The 25574-nt window shown below is 37.2% G+C and overlaps 1 protein-coding gene across 6 annotated transcripts in view; it reads right to left on the bottom strand.

Moving 5' to 3' along the window:
* The window catches only part of ZFPM2 (zinc finger protein, FOG family member 2), a 315150-nt gene that overhangs the window by 247961 nt on the left and 41615 nt on the right, over nt 1-25574 (bottom strand). For 3 of the 6 annotated variants that reach the window (XM_065832698.2, XM_071803864.1, XM_065832697.2), the window contains one exon: nt 616-774. The exons of 1 other annotated variant lie outside the window; for it this stretch is intronic. In XM_065832698.2, coding sequence (XP_065688770.1) covers nt 616-774 — 159 coding nt within the window. Of the gene's footprint in view, nt 1-615; nt 811-25574 lie in introns of all 6 variants that reach the window. 2 more of the 6 variants (XM_071803865.1, XM_071803863.1) reach the window with 1 other exon arrangement.

Here is a 25574-nt window from a genome sequence, read left to right on the forward strand (position 1 = left end):
AATAAGGTTAAATCAATGTTCTACATACCCATACAGTGTGCTTTTTCTGTCAGCCTGGCAGACTGAGCGTTGGGTGAGAATGAGTTGGTGTGGCTTATGCTAAAATGCCTCTATCTTCAATAATTTGGAAGTAACGAATGCATCAAAAAGGCATCTGCAACTTTAGAAGTTATCCTTTCACAAATCACTAGTTTTCTACCATGCATAATAAGTTCTATAATAAGCTCTATTTTAATCCTAGAATCTACACACACAATCTGTTTTTTTAGCAATGTTTCCTAGGCAAAGAAGCAGTGAACAGACATGCTGTATTGCCAGCTTCGGATCTGATAATAATTGACTTCTGAGGCCTGTTCTCTACAGTTAAATACATAGAAAATAACATTCTTGGAGGAAAACATTAAAGGCAAGATGAATCACCTCCCTGAAAAGCACATCTTCCAACACATTTAAATATTTACTCCTTGCCAGATTTAGCTCCACAAGTGATCATTTTCCTGTTTTTAAGGTACTACATTAATAGGACCTTTTGTGCTTTTTAAAACCAAAAAATCTTTCTGACCAATTTGACACAGTTTGCCAGTATTCGCTCAGGAGGTGGGCTACAATGATTACCTTTATTACAAAAGTATTCCACTTCTTCACAGCTCAGATTTTCCGGCTCAAACTCTGCAGAAAAGCTTTCCTCCAATGGAAAGTCTTCTTTTGAGACAGTGTCATTCTCCTCAGACAGGCACTCTTCTTCTTCATCTTCAATGGCGTCCTCAAGGGGCCCTTTAAAAAGAATCAGGAACACTGTGGCAAAACCATCTATGAAAGGACAATGTGAAACAAAACCTTACTGAATTTATAACCGGAGGTCTTTAGCTAGCTTTTCCTTCCATAGCTGCGTTCAGCATTTTTGAGAACTGGACAAATAACATTTTATAGAAATTGAAAATGACTATTTCCCTGATGGCTTCAAATCAGAATATGCAAAGTCTTGTACTAATAATAAACTTTTTTGTTTTCATTATTCATCAAGCTCTAGTAATAAACACACAGTTTTAACAACAGAAATCAAAGCTTTATTTGTAAAATCAAGTGAACAGTGAAGAGCCTTCTCCTGGTTTTAGTCATTGCTCTTTGACGCTGAATTACAGTACTTAACAGGTTCCCTGTACAGGTTTCATTTCTTGAGTTACCAGCACTGACGACAGTGAGTCACTACAGAGGTGTTGACAATATAAACTTCAGCTTATTCCGCTATTTTGCTTCAACCAGCACTTGACGGTGTTTAAAAACAGTTTCATATTATCCACGATCATTCAGTTGCCATCCTCTATAACAGACTCTCAGTCAATGGACAGGACTCCGACAGACTATCACTTCATTTCAAAGGGGCCAAAACACAACTGTGGTAAACCCCTTGCTGAGAGCTACAGAAACACAAAGCAGTTCCAGAGGCAGGGCAGGAGTCTCAATTTGAAATGGCAGCCTGAGATCTCTGAAGTCTCTTCTAGTCACCTAGACATGCTATTGCTATTGATCCTCTTGAAAAGCCAGTGTCTGACAGATCTATAATACATAACACACACGTTACCAATTGGAATGTACTCAAAAATTAAAATTTCTTCTTTCTTATATATACAAACTTCATAATCATTGGTTAAGAGCAACTATTTGCTAAAGACATCTCCTGTGCAGGTGTAGAATTTTACTCTAGAGAAATAGAGATTTGAAATAACTGAACACATTTTAATTTAACTAAGATTTTATTAAATGTCAGTATGTTTCAAAATCCATCTTAAGGCTGGATTTCAAAAGAGAAATTTCATTATACATGGCTGAGGTTGGAAAAAAAATTACATATTTCACTCTCCGTGAAAGCACAGCCTCATTTATAATTGACTGAGTATTTCTTCCTCGAAATGAAAGCTAGCTAGCTAATGAAAAAAAATGCAATTTGTATTTATATGATAGTTTTCCAGTATTAAATACACTATTTCTATATAATCTATTATGCTGAGATACAATACATAAATGACTCTGTTGCATTCGATGAAAAGGAATGGATAAATCTTTTAAAGAAATCAAATATTGACTACACTCTTATTTTCTGTAATTTATTATGAACCAGTGACTACCTACATTTATTAAAACAGCAAAATTCTCTTTAGGTTAGGTTGCATAATTTGTGCTTCAGAGGAATATGATGGTTACTTTTCATTGAAATTGACTGAGATTCCCAGCTGGGATTCCATAAATTAATATAGTTCACTGTCTTTCACGGAAATGTGACTATTTGTGCCAGCTGAGAATCTGACCAAATGAACCCACTTTTCTGGACATATACTCACCAAAACTAGCTGTCATTCAACAATATATCTCCTAAAGTAAGGGGCTATTATTATGGCTGAAGAAATGAAGATTCTCACTGTCAAAGTATCCATTACTGTTAATTGCACTTTCTAGCCATGTTGGGAAAAAATCCATCCACTGTGTATGTGCAGGGAAGGAAGAGCAGCTGTGGCACCGTGCGGCACGGAGAACAAAACGCCAGCACAGGGCACTGCGGCTGCACCTGGGCCGCACGGGCACCTCCCATGTGGCCAGTTTATGGCACTAATGAAAGCACAAGGGGTTCTGAACAAACCGTCAAAAGTGCCATTCAGATTCCAGAATATTACTGATTTGTGACACTGTCTGTAGAGCCATTTATTGGTGTGTACTCCTGGTAACATCTGGATAAATAAAACAGGAATGAAAACAATAAAAAAAAATCTGGCTTAGGGAAATGTAGGTTTCTGCCATGTATAAAGATGGATATATAACATGTTTTGCATCATTTCAAAAGCAGCTATATGCCTTTAAATTTTCCAAATATTTTAATTTGGGGGGAAAAATTAAATAAACTTCAGCCAACCTTTCAGTGCAAATCAACTTCCTGCTGAATGACTGGCTCTGTCATTGGACTTTTTCAATATGTGTTTTGTAAAATACAGCAAAAACAACATACCTGCAAGTAATCCAACTGGCATGTGTACATGACATCTAGGTCTGTTTCTAGATGTTAAACTGGTTTGTTTGATCAGGTACGTAATCAGCAAGCTAATAATCACTGTAGGTTAATTAAGAAAAGAATAGAAGGCCAGTTGGTACGCTTTCATTTGCAGCAGTCATGGAAACACACACCTTGTCATTTCCATTGACACTGTTTCCAAGCAGGCAGAAGAAAAAACAATGTACCAGCTCCATAGCACAAGTTCAAACCCCTGACAGTCTGTGGGTTGGGACTTTATTTTTTAAAACAAATCTCAGGCTCAAAAAAATTCTTGATAAATGTTTCCATAGATACATGCTACATATGAACAGGTATGTAACATTTCCTAACTTTATATGTCCAAGTATTTGAAAACATAATTGTAAACAGTGTCACATCCAAACAAGATCAGAGGTCTGAACACACCTACAGTGGGTTTTGCTTTGCATATGCCAACCCACATGCAAAACCCAGCGATGTTTATCCAGTTGCATATGAGATCAGAGCTTTACATAACAGTTCACCTCAGGGCCTGACCTCAGGCACTGCGCTTCAAAAACCAGCATGACACTTATTGAAATTGAGGGATCCGTGCTGAAATATTTTTCTCAGCTTCAGGCTGCTGCTGCCTTGTCTGATTCACCCGTCTACAACCTGATCCTTGGGACAAATTCTGGCTTTTATGTTGAGTCATCTTTTATTTTTTAAGTGATCAAATACATTCAGCTTATGGCCAAAGCTATAAATCGATAATTTTAACTACCAACTTTAACCAAAGTGTAAGGCATTGCTCAACCTCAGATCAGCCCACAAGAATCACAGCAATATTAAGTATTGCTTGGTCACTACTTTCTTGTGAACTGAAATATCAATGCCAAATTTCTGTGGCTATTTCTAATTATCACTGAAACATAGAGTAGGTTAAAGAAAGAAGTAAAACCAAAAGCCACTTACTAGTAACTATGAACAGATTAAACTCTACTCTTGACTACTCCATCTAACTACTTGCACATAAATAGACAATGAATAAAAAATAAATTTTCAGAATCTCACAATAAAGATTGTACAGAATCACGTATTCTTGACTAATGCGAACACATAAACTCTGCAAGTTTTTGTCTGCCTAATTTAGCCATGTGCTTCCAACAACCTCTTACTGACCACTAAATAAAGTCAGCTAGAGAACTAAGCATTTACCTGGACCAACACTTTGTCGGTTGGTTTTCGAAGTTTACTAGCTCCTCTGTCTAGGGAGCAACCTACATAGCATCTACTTACTCTCTGACTTAAAATACTTAAAAATACAGAATCTTATAGACAAAAATAAATGTCTTTTAAAATCACAGACTTTCTTTCAACTGTTTTCTCTGATAGTGCTTTCTTTTCCCCAGTTGTTATGATATTGATACATTAACTTCAACTGTCCAAATACAGCTTAAACAGCTACTTTAGTACTATACCTTGTGCATTTCTTTTAAATTGTTCATTTAATTTAATAGCAATACACCCATTATTTATACCAATCATGTTATTAAGCACCTATGGCACAATATGTACGATGTTTGCTGTTATTTCAACTGGAAAAGGGTCAAGGTCCCATCCCTCTTCTGGTGAAAAACGCTTTTCAATAACTGCTGATTAAGTGTGACATTACAACCAAAAACTGCCTCAATGACACAGCAATGCAAATCCAAATAATTCCTACTGCTGAAATTCATCTGTGTCACAGTGATCTGACAGTAAACAGCTCTGAAATATGATTAGACTCTTAAATAAGACAGCAATATTTCAAATTGAAATGGTTTAAAAATTTAGTTGAATAGTTAATTTCAGAGAGACTCTAGATGGTTGTCTTCTCTTTTTAGCAATTCTTCTCCTATTAGCACTTTTCATAAGAATGTGATGTAATCTAAGCAGAGGTGATTCTGAAATGCTTCAGATAAGCTACATGATAAACAATTAAGAATTCCCAAATGCACTAGGGAAAAACTCAATCTCTAATCTTAAATGGACATACTGAAGGCAAATAAAGTCTCCATTACTTCATTCTAGATTTAGCATGAAGCCCTGAAAAAAACTATTTCCTTTACATTATAAAACAAGCAAATACTTGTCTTGCACACAACACAGATTTTGAGGGGTTTGGTAGCTCGCTTTTCCAGTTGGTACTTACTCTGTTTCATGAATATTTATTGACATGACCATAAATCACAAATATTTTTTCAAATAACATGGATAAACAAGAGGTAGCAGAAAACAGTACAATTAGTGACCAGCAGCGAAGGAGTCAATGTGGCAGAAATCTGTATGTAGTCCACTTCAAAAATCACCACATATAATTTGATAGAAATAACAGTATCTACTGAGGGAAGGCTGAGGAGTGAGCTGCATGTGCCTTCATGGAGAAAATTACTTCTGATTGAGGCCACTTGGCAGCACAGTGTGGGGAAATCTGAACTGTGCTCCCTAATTTGTACCAGATTTACAGACACTCAAACACATACTTTCAGAACTATTAATGTATTAAACACACACACAAAAATCTGAAATGGTTATATAATATAAATGCAAACGTATAGATACAAGCACACAGAGCTAGCTAAGTGGCAATCCTTACACAATGAGTAACAGATGGTACCTCAACACCTGAAAGGATAGGTCAGGTTTACCAAAACAAAAACAACACTCTAGTAATTTTAATAACATGGAAAACTGTGAGAATGAACCACCAAAAACTTAACAAAAGATGCTTTTGTTAAAATGCTCTTGCTACAATAGACACCCCTCTGAACACGAATTGGAGCATTGGAACCCTTGAGCATGTTAGTCCTGATACAGCAATGCATGATTCCAGTTTTATGGTACTATAACCATAATGAAATAATTGAAATTCAATAACATTAAACTGTGTAAGTTTTGTAATTATTTTTCATAGTCAAATTCATCAGACTTTTCCCTAAATGAAACCACTTAAATGTATGCTCAAATTAAGTACATGTTCATATGCCTTCCTGTCCAGTACTTTGCACTTAAAAAGCACGTATCCTACAGTGGGAAAGTATCATTGAAATAATTATCTCATGAAAATGTTAAGTGGTTAGCTTCCTTCCCACCTACCAATATTCTCTTATGTTCCCAGAGCAGCAACAGAAATCAGAGCTCTTAACATATTAAGAATGCTTCAGAAAGACTACAATACTTGACAGTGAGTAGCTGGGGAGAGGCTAATGAGTATAATTAGTAGTAGTAGCATCAAATAATAACAACTCCAATAAATCAGAGAGGTCTGAAATTCATTGGATCAACATCATGAATTTTGCATGTTTGTGTGAGCCATCCAGTATTTCCTAGGAAAACATGCTGCTGCACACAGATTATCCTCGGCTTATGGTAAAACCAAGGTATGTGATGCTCTCTGATTACAAACAAGAGGGAAAAGCTTCAGAAAAATCAATACACTCATCGCCTGTTTCAACAAGAACATTTTCTTCTAAATGCAAACAACTACTTAAGAAAACCCGCAGGCAAATACTTTATATTTATTCATATGTGGAAGACAGATACGGAACTTTTTTCCTAAAAATTCTGTCAATAACATTAAAAATATAAAAGACTGATCAACTTATTTCATTTTAAATATGGCGGTGGGTTCACAGTAGTTCAGGGTTCACTTCCTCCTGGGTAAATTTCTACTCAAGACTTCCTAGTTACTTCTTCAGTCTTTCTGTTAACTCAAAGCAGTGGTTGTTCCCAACCAGAATGTTTTTACAGCAGGTTGGAGACAAGTTTTACAGCAATTTGAACAATTCAACAGAAACAATCCAGCTTCTCCTTTTTGAAAAGAAATTTTTACAAGACACAACCAAATATTTATTCCCAAGTTCCTCACTGAGAAGTTGGCTTTCTTTGGGGCTTTGTACAAATTTTTTTAAGTGTCCAGGCTCAAATATTTCAGACCATAAATGTTCAACCAGGGTGAAGACACAGACTGACAAAATACAGGAGATGAATATATGCTGTCACAATCAGAATAAACTGACAGTTTCTGTCGAGCACTAGGACTGGCAGATACTGTTCAATCATCAAGACTTTGAATATTCTCCAGAGAAGAAGAACCTCCAAAAAAAGATATCTAGATGAATCACAGAAATGAAAGTACACAAGTCTGCAGCTAACATCACAAATGATAATAAAGGAAAATCATAATAAAAGCTTTCCTATTGAATTATTTGCTCCTCTCACTCCAACAACCTGACCCCATGACTGTCCACACTACTTCTCTCTCTCGTCTTAGTTCACAGTGATCTCAGTTTTCAATTTTCATCATGAAAAATATTTCCTCACCCTTCTTCCCTGTGAGAACTGAAAAAGTTTTCATCACATAATTTCATGAGAACAGAAAAGGCCAAGCAAATTGTCTAAATACTCTTCTGTTAAGACAGTAGATGGCAATACTTAATCTTGACAAACTGACCGCTGCAGGAATAGCTTACAGAACAAGCACCCTGTTGGCAGTAGGAGACTGAAGTGCCAACTGGGAAATCAGTTTAGAAAGAAACCTTAAATATGGTTCTTCAGAAGGTCAATACTTGTGAAACAAACAACTCCCACTTTTACTGAAATGCTTCCCTCTTCAGTATATTGAGTTTTCTATTTGGCTTAACTAGCTTATTTCTGTAATTCCTGCTATGTTTGTACAGCTATACTCAAGAGACATGATGCTACCTGCGCACATTGAACCTCTCCAGTTGGTTATGTAAATTGGCTGAACTTCAAAAGTTTTGTCCAGATTGGAAGATTGTGCCAATTTGTGAGTGACTCCTTACATCTTCATTGTCGCACGGGAGCAGAATGAACCGTTCCTCACGTTCAGACTGGAGGAACTTTGTGACCGTGATTTAACAACCAACTTAACAGAAAAACGAATGGAAAAGAGCTGCTCTTTGGACACTACAAATCCATACCAACCTGAAGTAATTGAGCTTAACAGCAAGAATAAAGTATAAAAGTATACTTCTGTAGCCAAAAAAAAAAAAGAAAAAAGGTGGTGGGGGGGAAAGAGTTATTTTTAAACACGTAAGTTCTTCCTGCAGCCACTCACTTTTAACATAAGTTGCATCAGGGGATCTTGTAGGAAGGAAATATTTTTATTAATTTTCCCCTTATCTGTAAGAAGAATGCTGATTTTTTTTTTCATTTATGTTCCTTGCCTGCAGGTAGCAGACCAAGAAAATCATATAGCAGAAATTTTTCCTTTTGATTAATTTCTTTCCATGTGTTATGTTATTTCTTATATATAATTGATTTCAGGTTTTGCTCGTAGCTGTACATCTTTTTTATATCTGTACCTACTGCCTTCCTTCAATCAAGAAAGTTGAAGGAAATTACCTGAATTTTGTTAAGTTTATTAAAAAAGAGCTCTGTGAATATTTAAATTGAGTTTTGAAATGCTAATACAAGAAAGATATTAGAGAATTTTAATAGTAGGTTCAATTTGACCCACAGACTATTGTAGAAAGGGTCAAATTTTATTCAAATTATTTCTTTACAGCAAAAATATGAACCCTTTGATTTTATAAAAGTAGATTAATATTCTTCACTGCTAGGTCTTTTGGCCCTTTGGTGCATGACAGCATTAACTGTGCTTGTATATAAACTTTTCAAAGACCTTTAAATGTTCCAGTAATTTGAAACTTCACTTTTATTTATCCTCTTGTCTTCATTTATCTTACCATTATCCAAGAGGCCACAACAAAGCTGACAGTGTCTATAGTCAGTTTGCTCTTAGAGCCAAGGCCAGAATATTTCTAATCAATAAAAGTGAAATGGTGAAAATATGACCATTCAAAACAGGCTAAGGGAGATGTTAGCTTCAAATAATAGTAAGCAAGCGTACTGTTAATGTCAAAGTCTCATTTGTATAGGAAAAAAGAAAAAAGATATGCATGGAACATGAGCTGCAAAGATGCAGCTACATGTCAGACCTTGGTTTTCAAGTAGTGGCTCATGCCAAAATACAGATTTAGTCCTCCAATACCCTTGCCCAGAAGAGAGTCACAGCAATTCTTTTTACTGCTGGGACTCTGTTTTGCAAGCTGCATCTTGTTGGTTTCATAGAAGTCAGAACGGACATTCATCCTGCAGATGAACCTGAGGGTTTATTGTTTTTACCTCAACATAAGCACAGAGAGAATAAAAAGGGCAAGCGGTATGTAGTACTGTTATTACACAACACGTACAGGCAGAACTACTCAGGCTAGATCACGCTCATTTATCAAATGAAGAGTATGATGTTTTGTCAAAGAACTGAAATGGCTCTGAAACACAAGTGTTATGAAAGGCACTTATAGAATCTCCTCTCCTTAAATCTTCTCACCTTCTGGCAGTCAAAGTGTTGCCATGCGATAAAACCCTTGAGGTAGAGATCTTTCTACATGTATCTCTAAATACCATAAGGAACAACAAGACTTTTTAAGATATAATGAACACAGTGGCAGTACAGAAGATTTAATAGTTGCAACCTCATTCTGGAATTCCTGCTCCCAGGAATAAAGATCACTGGAATTTTTAATAGTGACTACCTTGATACTATGATGAAGCACAAATCTTATGAGGAGTGGCTGAGGGAACTGGGGCTGTTTAGCCTGGAGAAAAGGAGGCTGAGGGGAGACCTTATCACTGTCTACAGCTGCCTGAAAGGAGGCTGTAGCATGGAGGACGTTGGTCTCTTCTCCCAGGTAACAAGTGATAAGACAAGAGGAAATGGCCTCAAGTTGCACCAGGGGAGGTTTAGATTGGATATTAGGAAAAAATTCTTCACGGAAAGTGTTGTCAGGTATTGGAACAGGCTGTCTGGGGATGGAGTCACCATCCCTGGAGGTGTTTAAAAGGCGTTCAGACGAGGTTCTTAGGGATAGGGTTTAGTGCTAGAGTTAGGTTAGGTCCTGAAGGTCTCTTCCAACTGAAATGATTTTATGATTCTACACTGACAACATGATTGCAAAACTCGTAGCAGTGATGGGCATGAATTCAGAGGCATCTTAACTGATCGCATGCCACTGTATGAAAATAAAACCGATGAAGCGTGTTTCAGTACTCTAAGAAATGAAACAGAAGGTTATCTGGATCTTCTAGAATTAGCAACATTGTTCTGTCTTCTGACCAAAAGTGATAGTAGAAGGTTCATCCTGGGAAGGCCTATTTTATAAAGTATTAATTATTATGTATTTGGAAAAATAACAGAAATAACAGTATCTGGTCTTGCTCTAGGGTAAATTGGGTAATTGAAATATATGAAGAGATTTAAAATAGAAAAGAAAGAAGACATTTTTGCATCAGTAAGTCACATACTGTACAGTCACTGATCCTAACTCAGCTGCTATTTGTCTTCCTGAATACACAACCGAAACAGCTAATTAGGTGAAAACTTTAACATTTTCTTAACACCTATACATGTTAGGAGAACTGTATCACATCTTCGATGAAGTTGTGGGCCTCAGTCCCACAATTTTTCAATAACGTTTTTGGAGGATCCTCCTAAAGACCTTTTTATGTCCTTGGGAAGGAAGATCTTGGCTGTCGACAATCCCTCGCCCGAGCAGACACATGGCCCACTTCAGTCTCATCTCACCAGTTACTCTGGGCAGACTCAACAGAAAAACTTGAAACAACAGGTAATTAATACCTTGTTACAATTAAATGTGTACTTAGACTAATTTCCTGTGTCTACTTTTGCTTAATACATGCAGTGAATTAAGACAATCTACAAAGCCTGTCTTAATGGTTAAAAACTGTGGGTTGTTAACTTACGGTGTTACTGCATCTGAGCTAGGATTGAAAGGGCAAGGAAGCCAAAGTGTCACTGAAGCAAATTCCGGGAAGTCAATCCTAGGCAGCAGTTCACTGTAAAACTGAAATTACTGTGTTTTCACCTAAGCAGTTCGTGTGTGTAAGTTTCTCAATTTGAAACATTTTGATGTGCTCAAGGCCTAAACATTCAGTGAAAAGCACATGTTCAGTGACTATGAAAGGACAGTAAGCTGCATAAGCTGTTTATTAAATATTTCTTTCCTTCTGTCTAGAATATTTACAGTGGCAATGGCACTTTAACTTAGAACACACATTATACTATTAAATTAGAGAGCAAGAAAACAGAAGTACTCACACACAAAAAGAACCCCAAACCAAACTGAAACCAGTAGCAAAATTATTCCAAAAAGAAGTTGATTGCAGTTGGAAACAGACTTTAAAAATTATTAACAGGTGCTAACAATGACAAAAGTAATTTCATAAACTGTACCACTAGTTGTTCTAGACTTGTTCCTCCTACTACTGTCCCATCTTGATCATCCATTCACCAATTTAATCAGCCACACTTGCAGCCTTGGAGATCGACAACGGACTCTTCTCTGAAAGCACTCATTGTTAGAAGGTAGCATCTCAGCCAAACCTCTTGTACACTTCAGACCATAGCAAAAAGAAATGGGATCAAATTTTTATAGAGATCTTGTCAAACACAAAGACATGGAGTGAGATTTACTGTCTGCCTCAGCTGTCTTAATTCCACCTACAGTCCTAACAGCTTCACAGCATATGCCATTCTGTGTATTTCTGCTGGTACAAGAGGAGGAAAAGAAAAGAGGTGAGAGGAAGAGTATCCTGACTCAACACCCTACTAAAATCACAGCAGCAACACAGAGCTACCACAGTACCAGAGTACACCAATTCTCCTGAAAGGAATTTTTAACTAAAGCCTACAAAACAATCAGGAGGTTGGACATAAAGCTCTCAGAGATGGATCTGTGATGCTTGCAGATAATCTTCTACATTAGGAGTAATTTTGCAATTGTAGTTTATCAGTAGTTTTCTTAAATGTAACACAGAGAGAACACGGAAAATTTCCTGTTTGCTTATACAGAAATATTATCCCTGAAGCATTTTTCCCTGGATTATGACGTATTTTAAAGTTTTTAAACCCATCATTTATTTCTGTATGATGATATCTGCTAAATTTTACAAAACAATTTTTGAAACTACTGGCAATCTAATTTGAAATGCTGGGAATGTAATTTGCCCCATGATACATGACTAACACTGGTGCAAATATTCTCCGGTTTCACTGGATTGTTTCAGCTAGATAAGTATGAAAATAATGTTTAAATTTACAGGCTTAAAAAAAAAAAAGCAATGAAAGAAAGTATCGTTTATGTAAGAAGACAGCTCTTCATTCCGTCTCTTTCACTGAAATTATATGTATCAATATAACAAAAATTCAAATACATGGTGCTTCACACATTTATGAGAAGTGTCATTAATTTTTGTAAGTGTATAAAAAAGAAAAAAATGAATGAGTGATATTTTGAACTTTTTTTAAACATATGTTCATTTTGTTTTCTACATGTAAGGTATTCTTAGTTTTGATAATTCACCTCTTCAAAAAAGGAAACTCCTTCATCTTGCATGTTAACATCAATAAAACATACGAGAATTAAAGGTGTAATTTTAGGAAAATATTCAGACTCGCTTTTCACTTTATTTTACTCCTGTAGTTTGGGGTTTTTTTGCTATTTTGTTTTGTTTTCAATTCAACCTAGCAGAACAAGGAATAGACACATCTACACCAACCAGTCAACACCTGTCAAAATAACATCTATGGCACGCTGCTCCAAACAGTCTGAGGAAATCCACTGACAATTCAGGATCCAGACATAGCAAACTCTGATACTGGTAAGCAGGAGAAGCTGCTTTGCATGTCCTAATCTCACCATTCAGGATCCCAGACAAGTAAGTAACCCATGGCCTGTTACTCGGGAAGCTTTTCTCTGCAGTCGCCTTTACCAAGTGCTGCTAGAGCAAAGCAGTTTCAAACACAATACTCTAAATACGGTGAATTCTATTGAATCGTAGAAACATTTAGGCTGGAAAAGACATTTAAGACCACTGAGTCCAGCTGTTAAGCTAACACTGCCAAGTCCATCACTAAACCATGTCCCTAATTGCCACATCTATATGTCTTTTAAACACCTCCAGGGATGTTGGCTCGAATGTTTCCCTGGGCAACCTGTTCCAATGTCTGACAACTCTTGTCATGAAGAAAGTTTTCCTAATATCTAACCCAAACCTCCCCTGGCACAACCCGAGGCCCTTTTTGCTCATCCTATCACTTGTTACTTGAGAGACTGACACCCACCAGGCTACAATCTCTTTTCAGGTGGTTGTAGACAGAAATAAGGTTTCCACTCAGCCTTCTTTCCTCAAGGTTAAACAGCCTCAGTTCCCTCAACCACTCCTCTTTAAGACTTGTGCTCCAGGCCCCTCACCAGCTTCATTGCCCTTTTCTGAACTCTCTCCAGCACCCCAATGTCTTTCTTGTAGTGAGGGGTCCAAAACTGAACATAGGATTTGAAGTGGGGCCTCACAGGGAGACAATCACTTCCCTGGTCCTGCTGACCATGCTATTCCTGACACAAGCCAGGATGTTGTTGGCCTTTTTGGCCACCTGAACACACTGCTGGCTCATGTTCAGCCACCTGTCGATCAACACCCCAAGGTCCTTTTCCACCAGGCAGCTTTCCAGCCACTCTTCCCCGAGCCCGTAGCGCTGCCTGGGGTTGTTGTGACCCAAGTGCAGGACCCAGCACTTGGCCTTGTTAAACCTCATACAACTGGCACCAGTTCATTGGTCCAAGCAGTCCAGATCCCTCTGTATGGCCTTCCTACCTTTCAGCAGATCAACACTCCCACCCAACTTGGCATCATCTGCAAACTTACTAAGGATGCATTCGATCTCCTTGTCCAGATCATTGATAAAGAGATTAAACAGAACCGGCCCCAATACTGAGCCCTGGGGAACACGACTCATGACTGGTTGCCAAGTGGGATTAGCTGCATTCACTACAACTCTTCGGGCTTGACCCTCCAGCCAGTTCTTTAACCAGCAAAGAGTACACCCATCCAAGCCATGAGCTGCCAGATTTTCCAGGAAAATGTTGTGGGAAACAGTGTCAAAGACTTTACTAAAGTCCAGGTAAAGAACATCCACAGCCTTACCTTCATTTACTAAGCAGGGTATCATACGCATGGCCAAGTCGTGCTCAGAGCATAAAGCTTTTCAGGGTAATGAAGGCTGCAAAAGGTTACCCTCTACCTCCAACTCCAATGGAACCCTCACTTCAAACACAGAACTTCTCTGGCAATCACATGAGTAGTAAGTGACAGATACAGGTATTTGCTAATCACTGTTCTCACTCACCTGCTGGAAGGAAAAATGTGATGCAAGTAGGATCACTTTGAAGCCACTAATGATGCACTGCAGTGTATTTAATGGCCAGCATGCTAGCTACGATGAAAGAGGAACCTCACATCAAGTACATTAAGGGATCAGAGGAACACATACTCATTACTCACTGCAATTTTACATCCCCAGTTTCAAGACAAAATACCCACATTTTTCTCATGCAGCAAAGACACCCTATACTACTATAGGAAATTAATGGGTCTTTTTTCTTCTGTTTATTTAGTATTTTCTATTTTTGTATGTAGCTGCAGATTATTACTGTTCATCTTTCATTCCTAGCTGCATTTCCTCAGATGGAAACTGGTCTCGTCTGTGTACATCATCCTGCAATTAAATCAAAAAGGTAGAAAAAAGAAATCTGGACTTTTTAGGTCCAGAAATCAGCAGTGAACTCGTGACTTCTCTCACAGATTGCTATTTTTCTTCAAATTATTACTGCTTTTCCCTCTATCTTTTCTAATGTAAGCAAAACATAGAATACTGCAGAAAAATGAGCACCTGAAAGACAGCCCAAATTTGATCTCTAATAACATGATCAAAGCTACAGAGCTTGTATGTAGAATTCAGTTCCAGTTTGGGTTAGACCTCAATAAAAAGTAAGCCCACCTAAACTGATCTGTAACTCAGTAACACAGTTAAAGGAAAAACGTGAAACACAGCAGGTGGTATAACAGACACACATTGAAAAAAACACAAAGTTTAAAGTAACTGGTAGCTCTAAAGTAACAGCAAAGGAAACTTGAGATATTAGGAATAAGCTAAACCACAGACTTCACGATCTTTGTCCAGAAGAAGCATACTAGAATGAATGGTAATTTAGCTTAGTGAGAGATTCTTATACTTGGACTAATGTAATAAAAATGCTACTTAATAGTATGTAAGAGCTATAGAATTACGTAATTAGTTACTTACATTCTTACAGCTTTGAATTTGAAATAACTACAGAGGATTCATTATTTTTAATCCCATAATGAAGTTTATCAATATGCAGAACAAATCTGAAGGGTCTCAAGTTAGAACTAAATCTTTAGATCAGATTGTAAGAGAAACGAGTAGTATATATTTTTAATAGAAACCAAATAATCTGAAAAAAACGTCAGGTAGAATTAAAAGCAGTATTTAGCCACAACAAGCCACAAACTAGACAACAGCAGTGTCCCTCCAATGGAAAGCAATCTCAACCTGAGAGTCCACTGCAAAGGAATATTAATGCATAGTTTCTTTTCCGTGGATATTCAGATCTCATTTTGCCCACTAGATTGTCAGTTATGATTAGCTACAATAATAACAGTTGCTGTAGTATACAATGATGTGCCATAAGGATGAAATGTTTTTGTTTGTTCTGGGTTTGTTTGCTTGCCTGTTTTCAGCTTTTTTAAGGTCTTCAAATAACAACAGCATTATAGCATTTATTGTGTTAACCGAAAACATAACAGACTACTAACTTCCACTTCATCAGCATGTACATCTTACAATCACCATGAAAAAAAATTGGCTTTCATCATCACACCTCAGGAATACATCATTTAAGCATACCATAACCTAGGTCACATACACAATAGGATTTATTGAAAAATAACAACATTTATACGTCATTTACAGTTATATATCTTTATACATATAGGTATATAAACCCAAGCTACAAATAAAGAAATTACACTTTTTAAAATAACTAGAAGTGCATGTTACAACATACTTCATTTCTTTTTTATTCATGCTCACTTTTCTACTACTTTAATTTAATTCCTCACTGGTAGGAATAGCAAAGTTGCACAAAACACATTGCATTTCCCCTAGACTTGGCATAACCTGCTGGTTTTCTGAGTTAACCACTAATTAATAATTTGAAAACACAAAGTCATTATGTAATTTCCAGACAATGAGCTTTTAAATGGTGCATGTTATGTCCCAGACTTCTCAGCAAGACAAAAAAGTTTTTTTTTTCCTCTGGAAACCAGATGGCCGGTAAGTGTTATTATGAGGCTGTGTAAATCTCAAAGCAATAAGAATCAAATCAAAACAAGAATTAATTTTCCTCTCTTCTTATCATGATTGTTGTTTTGCTGAATCAACTTATGGAATAATACAACTCCTTCAAATTTAAGCCACTGGATGCTTTGGCCATGATGAGTTCATAACCCATCTCCTCTTTCATTGCAGATCACGAGTTCTTGAAACATTTTTTCATCTATACTTTCAACCTTCCTAATATCTTGTTCTACGTGCCCAACCTAAAACGAAGCAATCTTATTCCAGACTGAGTTTTCTCACTAAACTTATTCACTTGAAAAGGTTATTGGCTCTACTACTACTACAATTTAATTACTCAAATATCCTTGGCTGGTTTATGTTTTGGTTTTGGTTTGACCAAGGTTTTTCCCTATTAGGAAAGAAATGCAGATGAGTTGTTATTTTCTGTCACTTAAGGAGTAAACAACTGCACCTTCATGGAAGTGTCAGTTTCACCCTACAACTAAAACTCTGCAGTTTAAAGAAGCCTTTCATAAGTTCAACTAATACTTTCCAGTGGTCTATTTTGCAAAACTTTCAGATTAAAAAAAAATCTTAAATTGCTGAGGCTACCCAGAAAGAAAACAAAGAAACTAAATTGCAAATACTGGTTTCCAAAGAAAAACAGCTTCTATATATTTAGAAGTATCTTAACTAAGAAAGGGTAACACTTTTAAAAATCTTCTGTGGAGCTAAATATTTTGAAAAGGTCTGGTATTGGAAGAACCTGTAAAAAAATATGGATTGGAATGTTATTCTTTATGTCTTAGTCCTATTTTCATCCTTGGTTTTATGGTTTTTCCGTGACATTCGCTACTACTAAATTTTAGCACTGAATTTTATAATTTTGTATTTAAAATTCTTACACATAGCATTCAATATTTATGGAAACATCTCAGCATTCTTACATCAAAAGATTTCCTGTTTCCATTAGCTTGTTAAAAATAAAACATTTTTAGCTACTATCAGATTGTGTCATTTTGGGATGTGAATAAGAACAGTGAAAATTATGTACTAGTGCTATGGGTTTATCATGAAATAATGTCAAAATATGACTAAAGAGCTAATCCACAAAATAACTTGTAACTCTTTTCCTCAACAGACTTCTTGTCAAATGTAATTCCCCTTAATGAAAAAAAAAATCTTATTTGCCAAAACATTTTTCAGTAAACAATTGCCCTTCTTAAAATTTCCTACCATAGCTACTAACACATCTGTCTGATGCAAGTGACCCTATCTGAGCTGGGGTCTGGACCAGATGACCTTCAGAACTCCCTTCCAACCTCAACCATTTTGTGATTCTGTAACAATATCAGGAGATGTTCCACATTTTCTTGTACTGTCTCGTCCAGAGCCAAAACCAATAGTACTCTGTAGTGTTCTAGCACTTCCAGCCCCAGCACCAAATAACGGTGAAAAAAATAAGAATATTCTTGAATTCCTCTAAGACATCAAATCAAGAACAAATGTTCTAGTGAGATTTTAACTCCATACAGGCCATTCGTAGCATCAAGGCAATAGTTCTAACAGATCCATGAATGCAATCAATGCTGTCAGCGTTGGGCCATGGAAGGCCTGACTGTGCATTAGACAAGTTCTTCGCTCTGTCTGCTGGCATTCTGCTTTAAGTCTGTGAAAATTTCACCGACACCCCTGTGACATTCTTCATACAGGCACAAGCACATCCCCAGAAAGGCAAGGCTCAATTTATGTACATGTTGCAACATAAACCTGCTGCAACTAAGTTTCTTATAAACTTGGCTCCTATACACTGTGACTGCTCAAATGCAAGGTTGAACTTATTTTTGTAATAATGCAAGTCACGGGTTTTGTCATATAATATACCCAGCACCTGTTTAACTTTGAAAGTATAACACTTAGATGTTCAGTATGTTTAGCAACCATACAAGATCCACGGCAGTATTTTGTTCAACGTTGCATGTGGTATTCATGAAAGAATAATGCTTAGTTAACTGAATTCAGTACCATCAAACTCAGGCTGTAGCCAGGCCAATTATACCACACCAGTGCTGACCCAGAAATGCAGAACTGATCCTTTGATACTCTTTATCTACTTTGCCCATTTCAGTTTTAAAAATCAAGATCCTGCTTTTGCACAACTTCCTTAATGTAATTATTCCTTAACGGAAAAGAAGTCACTATATTGTTTTCCCTAATGTTCAATTAAAAATTCCTTTCCAGTTTTAATCCATTCTCCATTATAACCCCTCTAAAGATACTGCATTTTTCTTAGATGGTTACACCTTCAAATACTAACAGCCTTTTGTCATGATCCTTTAAATTATCACCCTAGGAAAACGCAAGTGTTCTTAGAATTTAATCTTTCTCACATACCACACTGCAAGAGTTACTCAGATATCTCACTGCCTGATCCTTCGAGCACCCTCTTTTTTTCTTTTCCTTACATCTTCTGGTACTAGAGCTGGTAGAACCGAACATAGCACAATTTCTGCATGTAGTTTCTGCTTCATGCTGATCAAAAAGACAGAGACAGCAAACAGTATGTGTGACTGTCACACCACAGAGAGGTCTAGAAAAAGAGAGGGAACTTGTGACACTTGGAATAGAACAAATATCTATGAGTAAACTATGGGTTGAATTGACTGTTATCCATTACAGACACACAGACAAGCAACTAGAGTAAGTTGTACTATTAAACGCTGTAAATTTCAAGATTGCTTTTAGAAGAGTTTTGAAGTCAAAGTATAAAATATAATAGGAATGTTGACAATAATGGTCAGCCATGGTTAATAATACAGAAGTAAACACTACAAATGGTTTGCCACACTGCTTGTCACAGGCTGCGCAACATTGTCATGCCATATGGTAACAGAAATTCTTCTGAAAATAATTAGATTTTAGAGATGGACTTCTCTACAGAAGAGACATAGCTACTAAAAACAGAAGTATAAAACACCCTAGTCTACAATAATATGAAATGTCACCATGCTTTACAATATTTCCTTAGTCCTGTGGGTGAAGATTAAAGAGGAGAGGAACTGTGGTGTATCTCCCCAGTTCATGTCGAAGAACTTGAAAATATTTAAAGATTTGCAAGGCAAGAAAACCAGACCATTGAATGGCAGTCCGAAGCTGATGTTCACTTTTACTAGTTAATAATCTTCTCTTACATTTTACTTTCCTTCTCTTCCTCTGCCATCATTGCCATTCAACTGCTATCAAATACAATAGATCAATGTACTTCAATTATAAACATCTTGCAATAGATTCATATATTATGATTATCAATAATATTAGACTATTATGCCAATACGACTGGAGAAACTATTTTTATTATGTCACTACCAGTATTTGGTTGCTATTTAGTTAGCACAAGACTGTTGGATGTTTTGTTTTTTTTTTCTTTATATGTACCCTTTTGAGAGTTTTCTTGATGTCCCAGCAAAACACTCAGAATAGGATTTTTCTCTCATCATCAGTATCCAGGCTGAAAATATCCTAAAAGGGTTATTCTGTTGCCAGTTAATGTCTTCAGATGTCCTTCCAGTTTTCTCTGGCAAGCAATATCAAATTTCAGGCAGAAGTGCACAATACAAACTAACATATTTGTGCCTTCACCAAAACAGGTAATACCAGATGAAGGAATCTGTTTTGGTTTTTAATTTAGAGAAGAAAGAAACAGGGCAAGGGGGGGAGGTTGTGAACAGAAATTTGGACCAATCTTCAAAAAAATAAGCATTCTTTCTTCCCTGTCACCACACTCTCTCGTGGTGCTCTCTTCTGTCCATCATGGCATTCATAAGCCTTTGTTCCTAGAACTAAATACTTTTCAAATCTAACACTTTGTAGGGCACAGCCTTCAAATATAGGATGCAAACATAAGGATGCTGTGTTTGCTTTAAGCCTCAGAGCCATGACCAGGGTAAGGCAGAAGAGCCCAGTGCTGCGAGCCCCTGCGGAAGGGCACGCTTTGGTCGAAACCAGCCCAGCTCATTTCTGAGTACATACAGGCAAGAGACCGTAGCACCAAGAAAATATCCTTAGTTAGCACCAAATACATAGGAAAACAAAAGCATTTTGGAGTGCAGCTGGTACTGCACAGAACTAAGTTGTGCTGTTTTGGTAGATCCATTAATTAATTGTTTGTATTAATCTGAAGAAAAATAAATTATATTAATTGATTGATGTTCTTTGGCAAACCTTTCATTTAACCTTGTTACTGTTGGTTACTTTGCTTCAGTTATTATAGGTGTACTCCACCACTCCAAAAGACTCAAAACTTTTATAGTTATCCTCTTCAAAATCATATATACGTTATAATTGATGGACAAAGACATTTGTAACACCCCCAGGTTTTTATCAGTAACTTCATCAAATTAGTTATATGAAAGGTAGGAGGAAATGAATAATACCAGGGGAACAAGAAAAGGTTAACTTCAGATACATTTTGAGAAAAATGCAGCAGGGACAAGCATTTTAAAATTAAGCCCTATTACCTGACTGAAACAAAGCTATAGAGTGGGAATTGCAACATGAGAAATCCTTAGAAATACCATCTTTGAACCAAAGGGCAAAAAACAAATCAGATTGGGTTTTAATTATCTTGGAAAATTGCATAGCTAATTACTACTATATTCTTACACAAGATGTAACGGAAAGAAAACTACTTCTATGCTTTCAAAAACTGATTTTTCTTTAAAATCTTTACAAAAGACTCACTACTGGGGGTGGCAAGGATGAGGGGGGATGACAAGGAGGGAAACTTTCCACAAAAGCTTGATGGTTTTCAACACAAATTAATACAAAGTGGATTTTGCAAGAGGTCTACTAATTGACAGTGCTAATGTCGGCATTTTAAATATTTTTTACACCAAGTCTAAAAGCCTTTTTTTTGTGTGATTACATCTATAAAAAAATATGAAAACTAGTGAGTACAGCAAATACATAGTTTCATTTGTATCTTACTTGCACTGAAAATCATCGCTGGAGCAAAAAAAAAAAATACCTGGTGTTTATCTGATCAAGATTCATTCTCTTTGAAAAAAGCTAGGAGAGAACATTTTACATTCCTTGATCTGATCAGTGTTACATTGGGCTGTTAAAAATACATGGAAATTCAAAATATACTCTGATATACTCAAACTGGGATCAACATTCCATACTGGCCTTAGAATCAACCATGGAGGAGATCTGCTGTCAGTCTATATGTCTTTTTAAAAGAAAACTGCAGGCTCAACAATATGACTGCTAACTAACTTGCAAACTCCAGACTGAAATAGTCTGCTTGTAAACATTCATCAGCTTTGTGTAATGAAAACTTGGTTTCACATACAAGTAATGGGAGTATAAACAGGAATAACATACACTCAGTTACTTTTGAATATGTAAGTGCAGATGAGCTTCTTGAGTGTCGAGATCTTGGTTTGAAGATGGACAATAAGAGCCTCTCATTGCTGACTGAAGTTGACAATCAACCAGACTCAAGAAGTGCAAAGGTAGATCAGTGCACACCTACACTGGTGTTTCTACTCTGTTTAATGATGACAAATATGCCTATGATGAGGACAGCCCCTGTAGCATAGCAAAGGGAAATAGGTGGTATGTCAGGCCTCTGAAGTCAATAAACACTTGTTGAACACTAGTTGGAAACTATATTATAATGGCTTGTGGGATGTACATGATGTTTCTCTCCTTTGGCAGATTTCCAGTTTTTCTTCCCCTCATTTCCCTTCCTTTTTTTTCCCATTTTGTACTGATTCTCTAGTGAATCTTATTAAAAAAAAAAAAAAAGAAAGAGAGATAATTAAATGTAAAATATTCACTATGCCATAAAACAATATTGCTTTATGTCATACTGACTTTTGTGGGTTGTTTTACTATTTCATGGTAATAGTCAGCATTACTCAAGAAAAGAGCCTAAACTGATCTTAAGTGCCATCCAGAAGGCTTATACATTTTCAGATTCATAAATCCTCCTTATGAATTGGGCATCATTTTAAAAGCTCTGGAAATATGGAAATAAATCATAAGGTACAAATACAAGTACTAACACCTCTAATACATCTCAGAGGTGAAAAGGGGCATATTCTTCACTGTCAACAGAGGAAGTGTGGCATTTTAGCCACTAAGTCCGTTTATTGTTCTTAGTCAGATCTGGATTCTTCGGGACCACAGGGGTAAAAAACAAACACAAACAAACAAACCAACCCTCCAGTAATAAGTCAAGTCATTTAAACTTCCAAGGTGGGTAACCTGAACCTTGTATGGTTTATCTTATGAGCAGCTTTTGGGCACTGTAATACATAACATTTTTCCAAACGGAAACAAGTCATTGTATCGTTAGCCAAATGTGGAGCCACATCCTTTGCCGGCTTTTCTGCTCTGCACCACTACAAGTGCTCATCTTTGGAAGTGTGCACACTGTATGACAAATCTAGTGAAAAGCAACCTTAGTTTCAGAATTTTACAGGGCAAAAACTCTCCAGAATTACAAAATTTATCCAACATAAACTAGGTCAACACAGAAAAAAAATTTTATGTAGAAGTTAAAAATTCTGTATAAAAAATTATCTCCATACCCAAAACCAAAAAAAGTGCATTTATTTCTTTTCTGTCCAAGACAGTAAAGTCTATAACTTACCGTAATCTATAAACTATGATTTACTTTGGTAATGCTTCTTCTGACCTCCGAGTCTTACAACCTCCTAATGAAAGCAAATGTTTTAGAATTTTATTGTGAAGATTCCTGTGTCCAGTGTGATTTCATTGGTCATCAAGAACAAGGAGCCAGGAAAAGGAAGTTATAGTGGCTTCTGTGTGTTTTGAGAGGACGTCAGGCACACACAGTTCTGCCCTAAGTGTTGCATCGCTCCTGAAATATGCAAGAAGTCACCTTTTGCTGAAGGACCTGGTTTTTTTTTAACCAGGTACCTTAGTAAATATATACTCCCAGATCCCAATGAGATATTTAAGAATCTAAAATGGGGAAGTCCGTAGCATCAGCTAGTAGATTCTAGTAGCTTCAGTTTCATTCAGTCATATCCCAACAGTTGCTGAAGAGGACAGTTTGCTATGAACAAATGCAAAACATATTTATTTTGTTGAACTATATTCACTCGATCTCTTCAAATTTTTCTATTTACAACCAACATGCCAGGGAATGACAATCCAGACTAGGCAGGGAGTTTAATTCAGGCGAGAAAGAACAAGCCTGTAGATTAAAGATCTTGCTTCTATGGTGTCTCCCATTTCCACAGAAATCTGACTGTCAGTATACTATTACTTGTACCCTTGAGGGTTTTTTAAAATTATTTAAGATCAGAATAATAAAGCATACTCCATTAAATATAACCATAAATTTGACATGTGCATTTCATTCCTATGTATTTTCTTACTGTAATTAATAATATTAAGTACAATTTTTAAAATAATCTTAAAAGATCTAACCAGTACACAATTTCTCTTCAAATTACTGTTTAACTAACTCTCTCTCCCAACTCCCTAATAATCAAAAGCGCAATTCTCACAATCTCCTCTTATAATCAGAATTCCCTGACTGGGCCTTGCACAGGAAACTCTAACTCATCACCTATAGGAGCAATGAAATAGTTATCAAAAGATATTCATAGGCATGAAACTCAGAACTTCATCATGACCTGAGATTAAATGTTATAATTCAGTTCTACAATACATTAGCTTACCTGAACAAAATTGGGGTTTTTTATTATTATTCATGATTCCATATGTATACGGAAGCCTTTGACAGTCTCCCACAGCATCCTCACAGCTAAGTTGAGGAGGTGTGGTCTAGACAATAGAGTAGTGAGATGGTTTGCAAACTGCCTTAAGGAGAGAAGCCAGAGAGTGGTGGTCAATGGTGCGGAGTCCAGTTGGAGGCCAGTATCTAGTGGAGTGCCTCAGGGGTCAGTACTGGGGCCAATATTATTCAATATATTCATTAACGATTTGGACGAGGGAACAGAGTGTACTATCAGCAAGTTTGCTGATGACACCAAGCTGGGAGGAGTGGCTGACACGCCAGAAGGCTGTGCTGCCATCCAGTGGGACCTGGACAGGCTGGAGAGTTGGGCGCGGCATAACCTGATGAAATTTAACAAGGGAAAGTGTAGAGTCCTGCATCTGGGCAGGAACAACCCCAGGTTCCAGTATAGGTTGGGGCATGACCTATTAGAGAGCAGTGTAGGGGAAAGGGACCTGGGGGTCCTGGTGGACAACAGGATGACCATGAGCCAGCACTGTGCCCTTGTGGCCAGGAGGGCCAATGGCATCCTGGGGTGTATTACAAGGGGGGTGGTCAGTAGATCGAGAGAGGTCCTCCTTCCCCTCTACTCCGCCCTGGTGAGACCCCATCTGGAATATTGTGTCCAGTTCTGGGCCCCTCAGTTCAAGAAGGACAGGGAACTGCTGGAGAGGGTCCAGCGTAGGGCAACAAAGATGATTAAGGGAGTGGAGCACCTCCCTTATGAAGAAAGGCTGAGGGAGTTGGGTCTCTTTAGTTTGGAGAAGAGGAGACTGAGGAGTGACCTTATTAATGTTTATAAATATATAAAGGGTGAGTGCCACGAGGATGGAGCCAGGCTCTTCTCGGTGGCAAACAATGATAGGACAAGGAGTAATGGGATCAAGCTGGAACACAAGAGGTTCCACTTAAATTTGAGAAAAAACTTCTTCTCAGTGAGGGTGACAGAACACTGGAAGAGGCTGCCCAGGGAGGTTGTAGAGTCTCCTTCCCTGGAGACATCCAAAACCAGCCTGGACATGTTCCTGTGTGACCTCACCTAGGTGTTCCTGCTCCAGCAGTGGGATTGGACTAGATGATCTTCTGAGGTGCCTTCCAATCCCAAACATACTGTGATACTGTGATATTTCTACATACATTGGCATACAATTACTGCTGTTTGAACGGACTTTGCCTTACTTTATTTGCTACAACACAAATCTTCAATCAGATATTACAGTTTAAAGTACAGGAGGCTGTTGACCTCTTGGAAAAATGAACACAATAAAAACATGGAACCATGTTAGTCAATACATGACTATCTAACATGTTTTGTTACCTCTTCAGCCAAACAGCTATGGCTTGCAATTCAAGACTGAAGCTTGGATACACACTATAGACATGTGTCTAAATTTGAATCTACTATGTGAGCCTATGTGTCTATTCTTCAAGGCTCTCTTTCAAAGTATAGGTCTTACTTCTGGGAATCTAATGCTATTGCAGATGTAACCAGTGACACTAGGGTT

Source organism: Patagioenas fasciata, chromosome 2, assembly GCF_037038585.1.
Source record: "Patagioenas fasciata isolate bPatFas1 chromosome 2, bPatFas1.hap1, whole genome shotgun sequence".
Lineage (NCBI taxonomy): Eukaryota > Metazoa > Chordata > Aves > Columbiformes > Columbidae > Patagioenas > Patagioenas fasciata.